General features: G+C 51.5%; 1 protein-coding gene across 2 annotated transcripts in view; it reads right to left on the reverse strand.

Annotated features, from left to right (window-relative positions):
- Window positions 1-767: 767 nt before the first annotated feature.
- SHROOM4 (shroom family member 4) overlaps window positions 768-19,404 on the reverse strand; it is a 39,958-nt gene continuing 21,321 nt past the window's right edge. For both annotated transcript variants that reach the window (XM_079962623.1, XM_079962624.1), the window contains exons 4-11: window positions 15,789-17,910; window positions 14,565-14,629; window positions 12,556-13,209; window positions 10,966-11,078; window positions 10,615-10,861; window positions 8,010-8,193; window positions 7,143-7,418; window positions 768-3,403 (exon numbers count right to left, since the gene is read on the reverse strand). In XM_079962623.1, coding sequence (XP_079818749.1) covers window positions 3,134-3,403; window positions 7,143-7,418; window positions 8,010-8,193; window positions 10,615-10,861; window positions 10,966-11,078; window positions 12,556-13,209; window positions 14,565-14,629; window positions 15,789-17,910 — 3,931 coding nt within the window. In that variant the 3' untranslated portion in view covers window positions 768-3,133. The remainder of the gene's footprint in view (window positions 3,404-7,142; window positions 7,419-8,009; window positions 8,194-10,614; window positions 10,862-10,965; window positions 11,079-12,555; window positions 13,210-14,564; window positions 14,630-15,788; window positions 17,911-19,404) is intronic.

Genomic DNA, 19,404 nt, shown 5'->3' on the forward strand with positions numbered 1-19,404 from the left:
TGCTGTAACACTCTCCTCCAGCTCCAGGCAGTAGTGACCATAGGAATCCTCACCCAAAAAGGAGTTTCCTTGCTGGGAAACAAGATATTTTGGCACCGGAGGTGGACCCCAAGATGGCGCATGCAAACCCAGGCAGGGAAGAAAGGATGAGGGAAGATCAGGAACAATGAGAGATTGACATTGGGAACTGCTGCCTCTGTGGACCCTGCTGCCTGAGGCAGTGGCTTCACTTTGCCTCATGGGTGGGTCGATCCTCTCTGGGAAATGCCAGCTCCAGTCTACAAGATGTCTGAGGGGCATGAAGATGGAGAATTCAGGGGGCAGGCAACTCACAAAGGCCTGATTTGCAAGCAGAAGGCATGGATGTGGCAGCAGAGGAGGCAGGAAGAGACTGGCAAATGGGATACGAGCCCAATAGAACATGGGTGGCCCCTCGCTTTGTGTCTACATATAGTGAAGGCACTTTGCCCAAGAGTATGGAGATCAGGCCCACCTAGCTGGCAGCTGCATTAGGATTCCCCAACCCAGATGGCTTGACTGTCTTCCCGATGGGGGGGTCTCTGAAGAAAGGAGCCACAGCAGCCCCCCCCTCCAGCAAGGACTTGTGCAAATAAAGGCTGCACCTTCTCAGGACATATGTCTTGCTGCTGGCACTGAGCCCAAGACATTTTGGCACCTGAGGCAGACCCCCAAATGGCGTCCTCCCTCCCCACCAGGGCAGAAGAGGTGAGAGAAGATCTACATCAGGAAAAACAACAACACGTTCATATCTTTATATATATATATTTTTTGGGGGGGGGGGCGACTCAAAGCAGTTTACAACCTAAATTAAAACATCAAATAAAACAATCCAGAAGAAAACATTACAGAAGAAAGTCAAGTATAAAGTATACATTCAAAGCAACATACAACTATCAGGAAGCTAAGATATCTACATTAGGAACAAGGGGGGAGGAAGATCAACATTGGGATCTTCTGCTCCTGTGGATCCTGCTGCCTGAGGTGGTCACCTCACCTTGCCTCATGGGTGGGCCGGCTCTGCCTTTTACACAGGCAGGGAGCAGGGGGCACATGGTGGGGGGGGGCAGAGGCTGGCTGTATTGGGGGAAGCCCTTTTCAATAATAATGCAATAATTTCATTATTTATATGCCACTCATCTGACTGGATTGCCCCAGCCACTCTGGGCAGATCCCAACAAAATATTTAAAAGGCAGTAAAATATCAAACATCAAAAACTTCCCGATACAGGGCTGCCTTCAGATGTTTTCTAAAAGTTATGTGGTTCTTTATCTCATTGACATCTGATGGGAGGGCGTTCCACAGGGAGGGTGCTACTACCAAGAAGGACCTCTGCCTGGTTCCCTGTAACTTCGCTTCTCGCAGTGATGGAAGCACCAGAAGGCCCTCGGGAGAGGGACCCCGGTGTCCGGGGTGGAGACGCTCCTTCAGGTAAACATGGCTGAGGCTGTTTAGGGCTTTAAAGGTTCCCTCACTGTGGAACCAACACTTTGAATTGTGCTTGGAAACACACTGGGAGCCAGTGAAGACCCCATAGGACCGGTGTTATATGGCTCCAGCAGCTGCTCCCAGTCACCAGTCTGGCTGCTGCATTCTGGATTAGTTGTAGTTTCCGGGTCACCTTCAAAGGTAGTCCCACATAGAGCGCATTGCAGTAGTCCAAGCGGGAGATAACCAGAGCATGCACCACTCTGGCCAGACAGTCTGCGGGCAGGGAGGGTCTCAGCCTGCGTACCAGATGGAGCTGGTAAACAGATGCCCTGGACACAGAATTGACCTGCACCTCCATGGACCGATGTGAGTCCAAAATTACTCTCGGGCTGCGCACCTGGTCATTTGGGGGCACAGTTACCCTGTACAGGAACAAGGAGTCCCCCACACGTCCCCCCATCCTCCCAAAACAGTACTTCTGTCTTGTCAGGATTCAACCTCAATTTGTTAGCCGCCATCCATCCTCCAACTGCCTCCAGACACTCACACAGGACCCTCACTACCCTCACTGGTTCCTCCGATTGCCTCTGGGTAGAGCTGGGAGGGTTCGGTGCCAGATCAAGGAAGCAGCGGCCAATCTGCAGTGTGCAAGGGGCTTGCTGCAGCTCCCCAGGCCATGAGGGACCCAGAGAAAGGGAGGAGGAGGATCTGCAAACAGGTCCTCAGCTCCCCCCCCCCCCCCGACACGATTGTGCAGGAAATGAGCAGAGCTCAAAACAACTTGAAACAGCAACTCCCCAGCAAGAGATCTTGATATGGGGAAAGATGAGGAATTTTTTCCTGCCCTTAAACTTGGCAAGAGAAACTTTAGATGGAGGTGCTGGGAGGGGAAGGAGAGGAAGGAGGCAACAAAAGGAACTGGAAAGCATGTAGGGGTGCTGTTTCTGTGCTTGGAACCTCCCTCCCACAAAAAACCCCACCCTTGCAGAGAAGCCCCTTCCAGAGGGCAGGGGAAGGGGCACAGACTCATCTGCAGCCACCACAACACATCCTAAGCTTAAGATACCAGTGAGAGCTGCAGGACATGTCGCCCTCAAGGGATGTGGCTGAGATTTGTGTTGGCCCATCCCAGTCACCCACCCCCACCCCTCACAATTATCTCGGTGAAGGAAAGCTAAGATAGGAATAAATTAATTAATTGTGCAGCAGGAGGCAGGAAAGGCAAGCCAGGCCTTGAAATAAGCGGTGGGCGCCAGAGGATTATGCTGCTGTTTAGGGGAGCTTCCTTGGCTGGGGGGTTGGTGGCTCCAGAGGGGAGAAGATGGAAAGTTATCCAAGGCACTCAGGCTGCCTCCCTGGGAGTCCTCATCCCAGTGGAGCTCCAGGAATCCCTCCCTCACCTTCCTGAGCAGCTGGTGTCATTGTCTTCCCGGCAAAGCACACTTTGGTTGAGCCTCCAACCTCAGCCATGGAAGAGGAGGGTTGGGGATGCAGTGATCTGGCATAGCAATCTTTGGCAACGATTATAATTGTCCTGAGAGCAAGAAGGCACTGTGAGCACAAAGCTGGCCTGCAGTCCCCTAAGGGAGGCACCAGCTGAATATGAATTGGTACGGTTAGAGAGGACCCTGAGGGTCAATGTAGCCCAGCCCCTGTGATGCAGGAAAGCCCAGCTGGCTTTGGTTAGTACTCCTTGGGCCCCCTGCGCAGGCTCTCCCGCAGGCAGCGCAGCTGCTCCTCACCCAGTTTGATCTTGTCCTCCAGCTGCCGCTGCTGAATGATGAGTGCTGACTTCATGCGCACAAAGTGCTGGTAGTCCTGCAGCTGCTCAGCAGGAAGGCAGCGTGAGACACTGGCGAAGACCAAGCACTCCCGACGGGAGACATGGTCCTGCAGCTCCTTGGCATCCTCCAGCTGCGCCATCAGCTGCCGCTTCTTCTCCAGGAGGGCCAGCTTGATTTGGGGAAGGGAGAAGAGAGGGAGCTGTCAAAACCCAGAGCAGGGAGACCAGGAAGCAGGCACAGGACACCCAGGCACACATGCCCATCCTCAACAGTGTAGTGCAGCAGCAAAAAAAGCTAACGCTCTTCTAGGCTGCCTCAACAGAAGTCTTGTGTCCAGATCAAAGGAAGTCATGGTCCCACTCTATCCTGCCTTGGCCAGACCACACCTGGAATCCTGTGTCTAATTCTGGGTGCCACAATTTAAGGATGTTGACAAGCCGGACCGGGTGCTGAGGAAGGCGACCAAGATGATATAGGGTCTGGAAACTGAGCCTTATAAGGAGCAGCTGAGGGAGTTCGGTATGTTTAGCCTGGAAAACTGAGAGGAGATATGATAGCACTTTTCATATATCTAAAGGACTGTCACGTGGAGGGTGGAGTGAGGTTGTTTCCTCCTGCTCTAGAGGGGAGGACCCAAAACACTGGCTTCAAGAAGTTACAAGAAAGGAGATTCTGACTAAACATCTGGAAGAACTTTCTGACAGTAAGAGCTGTTCAACAGTGGAACAGACTCCCTCAGGAGGTGGTAAACTTTCCTTCCTTGGAGGTTTTTAACATCTCATACTATCAGAAAGGTCTTCCTGGTGTTTAGTCAGAATCTACTTTCCTACAATGGGATCGGGTCCTGTCCTCCAGAGCAGGAGAAAACCAGCTTGCTCCATCTTCCATGGGACAGGATATCTCCTCTCAACTCTCTCACTCTCATTTTATCCATGCTCAACTTCCTCTGCTGTTCCCCATCAGGCTTGGTTTCCAGACCCTTGATCACCTTGGTTGCCACCCTCTGCACATGTTCCAGCATGTCAGTATAAGGATTGTGGTGCCCAGAATTGGACTCCAGATGTGGTCTAAGGCAAAATAGAGGTGGGGATAAGATGGGCTTTCCTCCAAATATTATAAAGTCATGAAAGACTATTTAATTCAACCACTAATGGAGGTTTGCAATGAAATTATGGAGGGGAAAAGAGCGCCGGAGTCGTGGAAAGATGCTTACATCACTCTTATACCGAAAAATGAAGCGGAAAAGACACAGCTTAAGAACTACCGCCCCATTTCCCTACTTAATGTGGATTATAAAATTTTTGCAGATATTTTAGCTAAAAGACTGAAAAAAGTTTTGGCAGGAATTATACATAAAGACCAAGCAGGCTTTCTTCCAGGAAGACATATGTCAAATAATACAAGGAATTTAATTGATATTTTGGAAAAATTACAAGTTAATATCAATACGAAAGCAGTATTGATATTTATTGATGCTGAGAAAGCCTTTGATAATATCTCTTGGAGTTTTATGAAGAAAAATTTGCAAGGGATGGGGGTGGGAGAAAGGTTTGGGAACGGTATAGGGGCGATTTATTCTGAACAAAAGGCAAAGTTAATTGTGAATAATGCGGTTACAGAAGAAGTTAAGATAGAGAAAGGGACACGACAAGGCTGCCCAATCTCCCCTCTACTTTTTATTTCAGTCCTGGAGATATTGCTGAACATGATTAGAAGGGACCAACAGATTCAGGGTATACAGGTCGGAGTGAAACATTATAAATTAAAAGCCTATGCAGATGACCTAGTTTTGACATTACAGGAGCCAATCCCTAGTACTAGAAGAGCCTTGGAATTAATACAAGAGTTTGGTCAAGTGGCAGGGTTTAAACTCAACAAATCAAAAACTATGGTTTTAGAGAAGAACCTAACACAAATGGAGAAGGACAGGTTTCAGAGAGAAACAGGTTTAACAGTGGTGAAAAAAACAAAGTACCTAGGGGTGAATATGACTTCAAAGAATGTTAATTTATTTAAGGATAATTATGAAAAATGTTGGTCCGAAGTGAAAAAAGATCTTGAAATATGGACAAACTTAAAATTATCCTTATTGGGTAGAATAGCAGTAATTAAAATGAATGTATTGCCAAGACTATTGTTTTTGTTCCAATCACTACAGATAATTGACAAGATGGATTGTTTCAAGAAGTGGCAAAAAGAAATTTCTAGATTTGTCTGGCAGGGCAAAAAGCCCAGAATTAAATATAAAATTCTTACTGACGTGAAGGAGAGAGGGGGGTTTGCCCTGCCGGACTTTAAACTATATTATGAGGCGGCAGCTTTTTGCTGGCTGAAGGAATGGCTACTTCTTGAGAACACAGACATTCTTGATTTGGAAGGGTATGATAATGCTTTTGGATGGCATGCATATTTGTGGTATGGCAAGGATAAAGTACAAAGGTCGTTCAAAAACCATATTGTCAGGAAAGCGCTGTTTAATGTTTGGATCAGATACAAAGATCTTTTGGAGAATAAAACCCCAAGGTGGCTTTCTCCAATGGAGGCTAAGGCCTTAAAAAAACTTAACATGGAATCTAAATGGCCAAAATATTGTGAAATTTTGGAGCAGGAGGGAGATAAATGGAAATTGCAGAGTTATGAGAAACTTAAAGATAAGGTGCGTGACTGGTTACATTATTTTCAAATAAGAGAGGCCTATAATATGGACAGGAAAATTGGTTTCCAGGTGGAAAAATCGAAGTTGGAAACTGAATTATTAGAACCCAGGGTTAAGGTATTGTCGAGAATGTATAACTTGCTGCTGAAATGGAATACTGAGGATGAAACGGTTAAATCTGTTATGATAAAATGGGCACAAGATATTGGTCATAACATTATGTTTGCTGACTGGGAACGGTTGTGGACCACCGGTTTGAAATTTACGGCATGTAATGCCTTAAGAGAGAATATTATGAAAATGATGTATAGGTGGTACATGACCCCAGTCAAGCTTGCAAAAATCTATCACTTGCCCGATAATAAATGTTGGAAATGTAAAGAGGTTGAAGGTACATTTTTTCACCTTTGGTGGACGTGCCCAAGGATTAAGGCTTTCTGGGAGATGATTTATAATGAAATGAAAAAGATATTTAAATACACTTTCCTAAAGAAACCAGAGGCCTTTCTCCTGGGCATGGTCGGTCAATTGGTGCCAAAGAAGGATAGAACCTTTTTTATGTATGCTACTGCAGCAGCAAGAATACTCATCGCAAAACACTGGAAGACACAGGATCTACCCACCTTGGAAGAATGGCAGATACAAGTAATAGACTATATGGAACTGGCAGAAATGACCGGCAGAATCCGAGATCAAGGAGAAGAGTTGGTGGAAGAAGACTGGAAGAAGTTCAAAGTTTATCTACAAAATCATTGTAAAATTTATGAGTGCTAAGGGCAGTGTAAATGAAATGATGGGGATCCAGTGATTAGGATAAGGAAGTGTATAAAGGGAAAGAGAAAGGATAAAACGAATTTGAATGAGCTTGCTGAAAAAAACTTTTAAAGTGGAATACAAGAAGGGAAGGCGGGAGGAAGCAAGGAAAATAAGGTTTTGAAGACCATTAGAATGAACCAGAGTTGTCTTTTAATGCTTCTTTTACTATTATGTTGAATTTTCTGCATGTTTCTTTTTGTTTCTATGCTTTTTTTTGATATCGTTTGTATTTCTGATGTCTGTTGTTTGTTGTTCTGATTATATTTTGTGAAACTTAATAAATATCATTTAAAAAAAAAAAAACAAAATAGAGGTGGGGATGAAGAGGAGGCAGCAAACATCTTGGTTTGGGGACAAGGAGCTCCCAAACGGGAGAGAGAGGCCTTTCAGAGCTGCATTTCCAGAGGTCACCCACCCCACCCCACCTGCTCTGTACCTTCTCCTCTTCCGCAGTGGCATCCAAGTCCAGGCTGCTGAGGGCATTCTCCACCCTTGCCAGCCGCCCTGAGAGGGACAACAGGAGGTTGACCACCTTCTCCAGGTCTCCGATGAAGAGGCGGAACTTCTCGTATTCATGGGGCTTGCAGACCCCCTTGACATGGTTCTCCACCTCTCTGCCCAGCACCATGTTGGCATTCATGTCATCATGCAAGCCCCGCTGAGCCTCCTGCAGCACCCCCAGCTTCCGACTGATGCTCTCAATCAGCTGCACCTGGAGGCAGGAGAGATTGCAGTTGGGGTGAGGGGTTAGTTAGGCGGGGACAAGTGCCACAGGAAGAGACTGGCTGTAGCAGAATCAGGCCAAAGGGGACCCATGTAGCCCAGCATCCTGGCCAACCAGTACCTGATAAATGGGAGAAGCCCAAAAGAAGATCAGGAGCCTAACAGTAGCACTCTCCCCATCTGTGATTCCCAGCAACTGAGGGTCACCTCAGAGGCACACTGCTCTGGGACGTGGAGGTGCCAGAGAGCCATCATGGCCGGTAGCAACTGGTACAAGCAGATTATACCAGTGAATTCCATCCATTTGCAGGGTTCAGCTTTGGACAGCACAGGGCTTGGGCTCTGTTTGTGCAGAACTGCAATTGTTTCGCAGCAAGCACACACTGTGCTAGTGATGAACAGTGATTGTCCAAGTTCCCAACTCGACTTTTCCAGCCCCCAGCCCACTCCCCAAAATACAGGAGCCACTCACTGGGTCTAAGTTTGACTCAAAGAGCTAGATAAGTCTGCCCACTAATCCCCAAGCAGCTGTGCAGGGCCTGGAGACTGAAGTGGAAAAGCCCACCTCCCACCGGCTCACCTTCTTCCTGGCCAAGTCGTGGTCCACCTCTTCCTCCTCCGAACTGGCTCCAGCCCCCTCAGGCAACTCCTTCATCTTGTTCAGTAGCTCAGCCTTGCCGGCTGACAGGTTATAGTAGGCAGAGCAGGAGGAGGTGGGGCTGGCAGCTCCTCCACAGGTTGGGGAGACAGGTTGGCTGGGTTGCCTATACCAACAAAGAGCATTGTGGGAGGGATGGCTCCAAAATGGAGAGGAGGCCAAGGCAACACTGTCTGCCTTCACGTGACCATCTTGGCTGTGAGTCTTGGAAAACCTGCTCCTGCCTTGCAGGTCTTTCCCACCTGGCCTGGAAAGGCAGTGTCTGGACTGACTCCAGCTACAAAAGCTGAGGCTGCCGAAAAGACTCCTGGGCTGGTGTAATGTTTGGGAGTTTTCTTGGGGTGTGTTGTTGCTGTGGTTGATACTAATTTCCTGTGTTTTTATTTTAGAGCTTGTTATGATATATGTGGATGGTGTTCAATCATTACATAATACACAACCATTTTTTGGTGTTTCATTTATTGCAGAGGTCGGCAACCTTATCGAAGGATGGGCAGGTCAATGCTCCATCCATCGGAGGATGGACCAGAATGTGTGCACATGCTCGCTCTTCCGGGTCGGAGGAGCACCCGTGCGCGTGCGCACACGCTATTTCCGGCGCTCCTCTGACCCAGAAGTGCACCGGAAATAGCATGTGTGCATGCACATGGGCACTTCTCCGTCCCACCCACAGGCGCACACGCTATTTCCGACACACATTCAGGTCGGAGGAGTGCCCGTGTGCCTGCACACAGGCACCATCAACCCAGAAGGCAATCCCTGTGCCACGCTGTGCCGCACCAGTAACAGCGGGCAGCAAGGGGTGGCGGCGGCAGGGATCGCCATGGGCTGATTAGACAAGCCTCGTGGGCCGCTACCGGCCCATGGGCCTTAGGTTGCCGACCCCTGATTTATTGTTTATGACTACCTATGTCATGTTGTAGTTATGTGTTTTTTAATGTGAGCTGCCTTGAGCATGGTTTGGACTATGGAAAGGTGGCATACAAATAAGATTATGCATCAATGTATACAGAAAACTGATGGCAAGACACTACACATGAAAAATACTGGAAGGGCAGGATATGCCACGTTGAAGTGGGGGGCATCAAAACCTGCAAAACTGAACATCTTTCAGGGGAAGAAGACAGAAGAGGGAGGTCAGCAGAATGCTTTTGGAGCCCTTTGGGGTTCTAAACAGTAGCCCTTTGTCCAATGCATAATTTCCAGCTTTGGAAGACGTTATGAGGCCTTAGGGCTCATCCACACTTACCTTTTGCCCTGCACTTTCCATGAGAACCTGCTCTATAATGCCAAATCAGAACAAACAGCCATTTGGGTTTTCTGTGAATTGCCATCTGCTTCAATTCAGCGGGAAAGAGGGGGCTTTTGTGGGAAAAGCCAGGGGCAGAAAGGCTCAGACATGGTGCTTTAGTGTGCAAACTTGTACTTAGAAACGCGGCACAAAAGGAAGTCTGGATAGTACTGGCAGTACTGCTCATCTCCATGCATGCATGTGTGTAAGAGAGAGAGTTTGGTCTCTTTAACTAAATGCTTATAATGGGTAGGCTAAAGATTTTCAGGTGGTCAACAGGTGTACTTTTCGTTTCCACTTCTGAACTACTGCTGAATTGCTGTTCCCTTCTTGTTAAATCACTTTGAGCATTGTGTGTGAATGGCATACAAGCAAAGTCATGGTGACGAATTAGAACCATCCTATAAGTCATGCAGCTATTGGCTGACAGCAGTATAAAAAATAAGCTGCTCTTAAGCCCTTGTTCTATCATGCATTGATATCATTGTAAATGATACATATGCAATGTATCATTGTAAGCCCCTTCAAACTCTACAAATCCTACTGCTCTATGAATTCTCAATAGATTTACAATAAAACAGCAACTGTGGTGGGGGTGGGGGATAAGTGGGAGTCACAGGCAGCAATGAGGTGTCCCAAGAGGGGCATCAGCAGGAGGGGCACCTCCAGGGAGACCCCAGGCTCACACCCACCCAGAGGCTGAGGCTCTTCCTATACATTAGTATAATACCCTTGGATGGTGGTTTGCACTACTTTCTTCCCCTCCCACAACTGATCCTCACGGCAATCCCGTGAGGTGGGACAGACTGAGAAAAAGGGAGCTGCATGGCTTAGTGGGGGTCTGAATGTGGGTCCCCCACACCCTGGTCCTTCCTCAAGGCTCAGAGCCATCCTTCCCCCACCTGGTTGTCCTCCAGATGTTAATGGACTTCAGTTCCCATTACCCCCTCCTGACCACGGCTCAGATGGTCTTAATCTCAGGGACGTGGGTTCGAGCCCCACGTTGGGCAAAAGATTCCTCATTGGACTAGGTTGGACTAGATGACCCTCATGGTCCCTTCCAACTCTACCATTCTATGGTTCTATGCTGGATGAGGCTGGTGGGCCCAGGAGGGCTCCTGGCAGGGGAAGGATGCTCTGTGCCAAGGACCCACATAGCCCACCCCCCGGCCCCCAGATCTTGCTGCCCTACATACCAAGAGTTTTTGGGGATGCCATTGCAGCTGGTATGCCTACCTGGCTGAGAGTCCCACGGCACCAGCCTGAGGGGGCCACACAGCACCCTCACTGGGGGAGAAGAGGCCCCCCATCATTTCCGCTGCCGTCACCAGACCCAGGGTGGGGCTGAGCACTCCAGCCAGGGAGCGGTCCCTGCCTGCCACGTCCCTCATCAGCTCTTCCGAGTTCAGGTGGAAGGGGTGCACTGAACCCACTGTACCTGGGCAGCCGGCATCTCCTTCAACCCCCTCTAGCTCCTTGGAGGCTGTGAAGGGGGAAGAGAGAGAGAGAGAGAGAAGCCCTTTCAGATGGCAGCATTGCTGGACAGACAAGAGGCAGGGATACCTGCAGAGGGGAAGCAGAACTCACCAAGGCTGGAGGGGCTGGCTGACACCGGCTCAGGGGTCCTGCTGGCCAATCCATCCTTCCCCTTTTCCCACAGGGGCCTGGGTGTTGCTGCTTCTTCCGGGGAACATGCAGGCCTTTAAGCACAAAACCCACCAGACACCCAGTTAAAGACAGATTAAATGGCTTCAAGCTCAGTGGTTTTTCTACCTTTTTCTTCCTGGCCTGGGAGGGAAGGCCCCGGACTGACTCCAGCTACAAAAGCTGAGGCTACTGAAGGAGCACAGGGCAGCAAGCAATAAAACACCTTAAAAGTAATTCCAGTGAAGAGACTTTTTGGAATAGGAAAGTCCCAGGTGCTGGGAAGACCTCAGGGATGGCACCTGTCTCATATTTAAGGGGAGGGAATGCCAAAGGAGACATGCCCCTAAGTCATTTTTGTTGATTTTCCAAATTTTTACCAAATCAGCCACATGAAAACAAATTTAATACACATTTTCAGAAAATTGGTTTCCTGCACTCCGTTCATGATGTGTCCAAGGTCCTCCTTGTTGCTGCATTATTTCCCTGATTATTTCTAATTCACATTCCATTCCTTACCATTAACCTTATACTACAATAGTTTTTTGTTCTTTTTAAACTTATTGCCCTTAACCACCAGCCATCCACCTGCCAATTCCTGCACCTACAGCCCTGATCCCTATATTGTGTGGAACTGGACCTCCTGATAAGATGGCAAGATGATAAGAATTGGAGCCTGGCAACATCTGGGCCCACCCTCCCCTGCTCACAGCTTCTGGGTTCAGGCAAGATTTGGGGAGAGGTCCACAAAATCTCACCTGAACACAGACACAGCTGGTGCCTCTTCTTGCTTCTTTGGTGGAGCACCCTCCGGCCACGGGAAAAGTGAGGAGAAGAAGCAACTTCTCACACATGTATCTCACACATACCACTTCTCCAGCAGCGGCCAGGTCGAGTGTCACCCACAGCAGCTTCAGAGATGTGAGAAGAAGTGGCAGCAGTGGCAAAACTTCACAAGATCTCATCAGCAGCTGACCCCCACCACATTCCCTTGCTTCTCCAGCTGCCCCTTGAGATGCTGCCACCTGAGGCAGATGTCTCAGTCCACCTCATAGTTGGGCAAGTCCTGCCACCAGGTCCCATCCTTGCTTTTGGAAAAACAACTCCACACTACTAGCCCACATGAAGTTACTTGCCATGAGATTCCTCCTCTTCTGGCCCACAGTCTGACCCTCTTGCTGCTTTCTGCCCCCGTCCCAACAAGTCCACTCACTGTAAAGTCTCTTGCTACAGGCTGGATGGGGTTCAGGCTAAGCTTAAAGGGGGCACAGACACAAGGGTCATCTAGTCCAACCCCCTGCAAGGCAGGAATCTCAGCTCAAGCATCCCACCCAACCTCTGTGTAGAAACCTCCACCTGTCCTTTGAGTCGTCAGTATGAAGAGGCCTAGGCACTGATCCTGCTCTCTCCTGCCCAGCTAGTCCCTCCTGAAACCACCTTCCCTACTTCCCTGCCCCTCTGTACAGACCACCACCCCCATCCCATGCCCACAACCTATGAGCCCCAAGAAGCAGAAAGCAATGCACTACTTGCCTGGATGACCCACTCTGGCTGCTCCCATCTGGCACTGCCCACTCTGGGGTTCGGAGTGGCGAACTGTTGTAGTGGTAGGGGGAGTGGGGGGCTTCCTGAGGCCTGGGGCTGAGCTGCTGGCCGGCCTCCCCCTGCAGCTGCTCCAGAGGCAGGCTCTGAGACCGCTGCCTTGCCACCTCGCTGCTGCTCTGGCCGTGGGCACAGGCTTCTTCCAGGTGAGGGTGTGGGCCAGCCTTGGGGGGAAGCAGATGGCTGTGGGAGGCACAGCCGGGGCGGTATTTCTCCCAGTTTGGTGGCGGGGGCCGTGGAGGGGGCAGGCCCTTTTGCTTGGCTGCCCGGGGAGACTCCAGCCGGGCCCCCTCCTCCAACTTGGCCAGAGGGGCTTCTCGTCTCTCCCTCCCGGAAGCACCGGCCTGCTCTGCACAGAGGTGGCTCTCTGAATAGGCCCTTTCACGCAGGGGGTGTCTGTGAGGGGTGGCAGGGTCCTCTTTGTAGGCCAGGTTCTCTGCTGCTCGCCCAGACCTCTTGCCGTCCCGGGAGAGGCTGTGAGTGGGTCCAGCGTGGCAGGAAGGGTGCCATTCTGCCTCGGAGGCCTCTGAGCAGGTCCAGAAGGGGCTGACCCTCGCAAAGCCCACCTTGTGTTGTGCGAATTCACTGCAAGGAGAGTGAAAGAAGAGCAACCTGCAGCATACCCACCAACATTTCTCTGGCGAAAATAGGGACATCCTATTCCCCATCTTTTCCCTGTCTGATCTGAAACATCTTTTCCCCGTCTGATCTCCCACAGAAGTCATATACAAGTTTGTATCTGTCACCTTGAGCCAAATTACAACCTCCCCGCTGAACCTACATTGAATACAATGGGACATACTTCTGAGCAGACAGGGAAAGGCTCTCTTCACAATAAAGGCACCATGCCTTTCTTGAGAAATGGCTGGCTGCTGAAGAAGTGGATTGTTGATATTTTCCTTCAAAACTACGGGAAGGGCATCGTATGACAGCTTCACCATTTCTTTCATTTGGTGCTGGAATTTTATTTTCAGGATAAACAGGATTCTGTTTTTGCCCCTACACACAGACACCACTTTTAACTGTTCTCCGAGATGTGGAGGGAAGGAAAAGGGAAAATAAAAGCATTCCAAGATCAAATCAGAAACTGAGATGGCTTCCATCATTCCAGGACTGTCCCTGGAAAATCAGGACACTTGGAAGTGAGTGGCAGCAGCCTCTGCAGACAGGACCAGCCCAAGGCATTCTGACACCTGAGGCGAACCACAGAATGGCACTAGGGAAGACAACCCCACCCCCCACCCACACACCCCATCCCTTGTGTTAACACCAGGTCTGCCTCAGTATCTCGGGAAGAAGCTTCTGACAGGAAGTGGGCTTCCAAAAGGCCAGCAAGGGTGTGTTGCTCTCTCCCACCTTCCTGGGTTGCTACAGCCATGGGGCAAACCCCTTCAGTCAGAAGGAAGGCTGGGCCAGTTTGCCCTCTCCACCTGCCCCAGCTGGTTCGTGTGCCACATTCCTGGCTCTGGTTGTTTCAATGCTCAGTTCCCATTCCTCCTGAGGTGGCTGGTGGGTGGTGCTGGGCCTTCAAAGAAAGGCCCTCATTGATCTTGGTTGTGATAATGCCAAGGGTGCCTTGAGGAAGTGGCGCCTCTCCCTAGAGCAGGATGGAATGGGTCCAGCCCCAGCAGCAAACACACAGGACTTAGCAGAGGTGGGAAGGAATGGCTCTTGTGTTGCTCCAGCCTACAAGAGTTCCCTATGTGGGCCTATGCCAGCCTCAGAGCCTCATGCAGTTTGGGGTGAGTGCCGATGACGGAGAAGGGCCTAGCATCTTGCGAGGAGGGGCCCCCAGCAGGAGCACCTCACAGACACCTGGGGACATCAAGTGAATCAGGAACTGCTGTGCCACGTTGCCGTTTTTCCTGCTTCCCCACCCCACCCATCTGTGGGCACCAACATCTAGCGTTCCTTGCCCACCCCAGGCACCCCCTGCCTACCTCATGGATGGGCTCATCGTCTTCCTGCTGGGTGCAGGAGGCTCCCACTCACCCAAGGAAAAGTCCTGGAAAAAAAGGAACAGAGGCTGAGGGTGGTGGCACGAAGGGCCAGCCCACCCATGAAGCAAGGTGAGGCAACTGCCTCGGACTGCAGTATCGTCAGGAGCAACAGATCCCAAAGCCAAACTTTCTCTCCCCACACTTTTCCCCCTAATGTCAATCTTCCCTCTCTTCTTCCCTGAAACAGAGGTAGGCCCAAATCTCGGGTCTGCCTCGGGTGCCAAAATGTCTTGAGCCAGCCCTTGGGGAGGTCTGGAATCCACCAGGCAATGATGAAGACTCTCCTTGGAATGGCTGACCAAGGGAGTAGTCCTATGACTGCCCTTCACCTTGATATGAGACCTCTGTTGATGCAGCCCAGACTAGCATTAGCTTTTATTTTATTTTACTTTAATTTTATTTTATTTTTTGCTGCTGCTGCTGCACCACCCTGTTGACTCACATGAAGTTTGTGGTTCTCTAAGACCCCAATATCCTTTTCACATGCACAGTGTCCATATAATAAAATCATAGAGTTGGAAGGGATCCCAAGGGTCATCTAATCCAATCCTCTGCAAATGCAGGAATCTCAGCTAAAGCATACATATAGAATCATAGGGTTAGGGTAAAAGTACCACTCTATTCTGCCTTGGAGGGAAACCACCTAGAGACCCGTGTCCAGTTCTGGGTGCCACAATTTAAGGATATTGACTAGCTGGAGAATGTGCAGAGAAGGGCAGCCAAGATGGTCAAGGGTCTGGAAACCAAGCCTGAAGGAGCTGGGGATGTTTAGCTTGGAAAAGAGGAGGTATCTATATCTTATCTTCTCCCGCTCGAGGAGAGGGCACTAACCTATGGCTTTAAGTTACAAGAAAGGAGATTGCAACTAAACTCCAGGAAGAACTTTCTGCCAGGAACAGCCCTTTCACAGTGGAAGAGATTCCCTTGGGAGATTGGAAGGCCATCTGCTATGGATGCATGAGTGGAGATTCCTGCCTTCCCAAGGGTTGGACTAGATTACCCTCAGAGTCCCTTCCAAATCATTCAATGATTCTATGACTTGTTCCCTGCACAGTAAGCCTTTTTGGGAGGCTGGCTAGTTCCAAGACCCTTGGATGAGCAGCACCTGGCCCACATCCTCTCCCAGTCCTGCAACAGACCCCTCCCACACCCACACCCTCTTACCGCTAGAAAGGTCTTCCTCGCATGCCACGGTCCCCCCTCCTCCAAGAACTTGTGCTGGGCTGGGCAGCAGCAGCAGCCGCGGCAGCGATTCCAGGCGTGCGAGTGGCAGTGGTGGGCCCAGTGGCCAGATGCTGCCGACATGTTCCTGTGATGAGCTGCGGGGCACCGATCCCCATAGCAGCAAGCACAGCCTTCCCGGGCAGCATGTGAGCAGGGAAGGGGGCGCCAGTGATCACAGTCTTCCTCACACTGGGCCAATGGCTTGCAAAAGGCAGGCACCTCTGGAAGGAAGTCTTGGTAGGTGTGGGGTGGCGGGGGCTGCAGGAGCCTGTAGGGCTGGTCCACAGAGTGGCGGCGCTGGTCCCTGCGCTCGGAGCTGGCTGGCTGGAAGGAGTCCTGGTCCACCATCCTGGGGAGGGGTACCCCCGCTAGCCTGTTGTTCTGGCAGCTGAAGCCCCCAGAGGACAGTGGCTTGCTTGTCTCCTCAAAGAACTTCCTCCGGTCGGCAAAAGGCAGGAGGCCGGAGTCCTCAGGGGGCGGCAAGGGGCTCCCAGAATCAGCCACCTGCTGATTCTGATGGTGGGGCTGCAGCTTGCGCTCTGGTGACCACCTCCAGCGGCCCCCTTGACTTCCTCCAGGTGGAAGAGCTCCCTGGGGCTTCCTGGGGCTTCCTGGGAAACCACTGTCTGCTGCAAAGACACTCAGCTCAGAGCCCCAGCGCCTGGGAAGTAGCGCTCTATGCTGGGTCAAGCCAGGAGGCCGGCCCTTGGGCATGGGAGGTGGAGGAGAGTGGGGCAGGGAAGGAGGGACAGGGGGGCTGCCGGGGGGCTCCCCTGCCTCCTGGTTGGACTCCCCCTCCTCCAACAGTGGAGTGGAGCCCTTCGCCTTTTGCAGCTGTGCTTTGCGCCACTGGATCTCGTTCCGCAAGTTGGTGGCAAAGCGGTCGCTGCGGCGGCGCATATGGGCTGAGCGGTGCTGAGACGAGCCCCCCTTCCTGGTGCCCACGATGCTCCCTTCCTCCTCCTGCCCCACCTCTGCCGATGCCTCCATGCTGGGTGCCTCCTTCAGGCCTGTGCTGGCATCTCCAGTGGGCTGCAGATGCGGGGAGGATACCAGTTCGACAGAGGCACTCCTGGGTCGCTCTGGCCCCATGTGGCAGCAGCTGCTTTCAGAACGGGGGCTTTGTGCCTTTCTGGGGGAGCCCTGACTCTGCTGGGCCCCTGGGTTGCTCCTTTGCTCCATGTGCAGCGGAGACACAGTCCAGTGAGAGCCCTCCTGGGGGCAGGAGACGTGCAGAGCCTGCAGCTGAGCCGCCAGCAGGTGTTCTGGGGCACTGTGACGATGGCTCAGTGCTCCAGCCCAGCAGGCCTTCCAGTGGGGCTGGCAGGCACCCACGGGGCTGCCTGGCTTGGTGACAGAGGGGTCCTGGCTGCCTGTGTGAGGCTTTCCCAAGGGGTGTTCCCCACTGCTCTGCTCACCCGGAAGGGAGTTGGCACTCTGGGCTTCCTTCTCCATGGGGGTGGGCTGGTCAGCATGAGAACTCAGCAAGTAGTAATGCTCTGTGGGTGACTCCTTGCCCAGCTCGGGGTCCCTGCCTCGCACAGAAAGGAGCGTGTCCGAGGTCCAGCGGGCCTTGAGGCGAGGGGAGTCCTTCCAACGGCCTTCTGTGTTGGTTGGGGGCAGGTTACAGGCTCGCAGGCTGTCCTGCCTCACTGGCGGCTGGGGAGGGGTGGACACAACAGCTCTGGTAGAGCTGGGGAAGTGACTGTCCTGAAGGCAGGGGGCTGTCCTGGCACCAGGGGCAGGCCGGCTGGGCGAGGCGTGCAGGCCCACCGCTGCCACAGCTTCGCCACTGGTCTGCAGGTAACGGGGGTCTGGTGGGAGGCCTTCGGGGACACCGCCGTCCTCGGGCCGCAGGGCAGAGTCGGAGGCGCTGGAGCTGGCCGAGAAGGAGCTGTAGGCAGAGTCCCGCTTGTTCTGGTACATGGTCTGGTCAATGGGAGAGAGGCTGCCCTCGTAGTATGTCTGGCCACCCTGGTCCAAGCTTTCCATGCTCCCAAGGGAGCTGCTCTTGTCTGTGCTGCAGTGGCGAGCGAGGGGGTTCCAGGGCAAGGGAAGATCACTGCAGGGAGGGGGGGGATCCCGCATTAGGAGGTTGTAGACAAAAGTGCCTGTTGCCAGTAACCTTTCTTATTCATTTCTAAGAATATTTGCATACTGCTTCATTTATTTAATTATTAAATTTATTCACTTGAAGATCACAGGGTGGTTCACAACATAAAATCACAAAATGGGAACACAAAATACATAACAAAAAAACCACAACCGAAACCCTCTATTGAAATGAATCTAGAAAATTGGTTTACTCCAAAAGCACCTAGATCTGGTGTGTGACCACCCTCTCAAGAACCTTGCCCAAGAAGGTGCTTAGGGGTGATTGTGTCAATGGGCCAAAAGTCATCCAGATGTTCCACAAGTCAGCCAGGGCTTTGATAGGAACATCAGTCATATCAGCCAGAAAGTCCCCCAGAGCTGTCTAATAGGTAAAGAAGGTAAAAGATCCCTGGATGGTTAAGTCCAGTCAAAGGCAACTATGGGGTTGCGGCACTCATCTCGCTTTCAGGCCGAGGAAGTTGGTGTTTGTCCGCAGACAGCTTTCCGGGTCATGTCGCAAACATGACTAAACTGCTTCTGGCACAATGGGACACCATGACAGAGACCAGAGCGCACGGAAATGCCGTTTACCTTCCCGCTGCAGCACTACCTATTTATCTACTTGCACTTTGACGTGCTTTTGAACTGCTAGGTTGGCAGGAGCAGGGACCAAGCAACAGGAGCTCACCCCGTTGTGGGGATTCGAACCGCCAGCCTTCTGATTGGCAAGCCCCAGAGGCTCAGTGGTTTAGACCACAGTGCCACCTACTCTCTCACCAGAGCTGTCTGGAAATATATTGGATCCATCAGCTTCCGAGGGCAGACCCTTCTCATAGGTCCACCACCTCTGCAGAGGGGGCTGAAAGTGCTGAAAGCCTAGACTTCAAAAAGGAAGTGATCTAACTATGACATGGGATGGATGTCAATGACACCCACTTTCAGATCACCCTCTTCCCGCCCAATGACATATTAGGGCAGCCCCATGGTCGTCATGGCAACTTTGAAGTCCCAAGTGACCGCAGGGCCAACTGTTTTGGTATGGATGTTGAAGTCCCCCAACACCGGCAGTCTAGGAATCCTCAATACCATGCCTGAGCATGGGTGTGGTTTTTTGGCAAAATGTCTTGGGCAGGCCCTGACAGCATGTCAGAAAATTCAGAAACGACAAAACCCAGCCTTTTGGCAACTTGTGCCCTCTTCCCCACTCCAGGCTGGAGGGCGTTGGCAGCCCTGCCCCCTTCACTCAGACAAGAGGCCTGCAACTCATTACCTCCTCCCTGCTAGCAGCCAGGACGGCTCCCAAGCCGCCTCCCTTCCTGAAGGGAGATGAGCTCAAACCAAACAAGCATCTGAAGCATTGGGGGGGGGGGTGGAAGAAATGCCAGGCTGGAGAGTTTCAGCACGAAGCCACTGCCATGTCCCACAGCCAAGCAAGGATGATTGTGCCACAGGGCCCAGGATA

Source organism: Podarcis cretensis (assembly GCF_951804945.1).
Source record: "Podarcis cretensis genome assembly, chromosome: Z".
Lineage (NCBI taxonomy): Eukaryota > Metazoa > Chordata > Lepidosauria > Squamata > Lacertidae > Podarcis > Podarcis cretensis.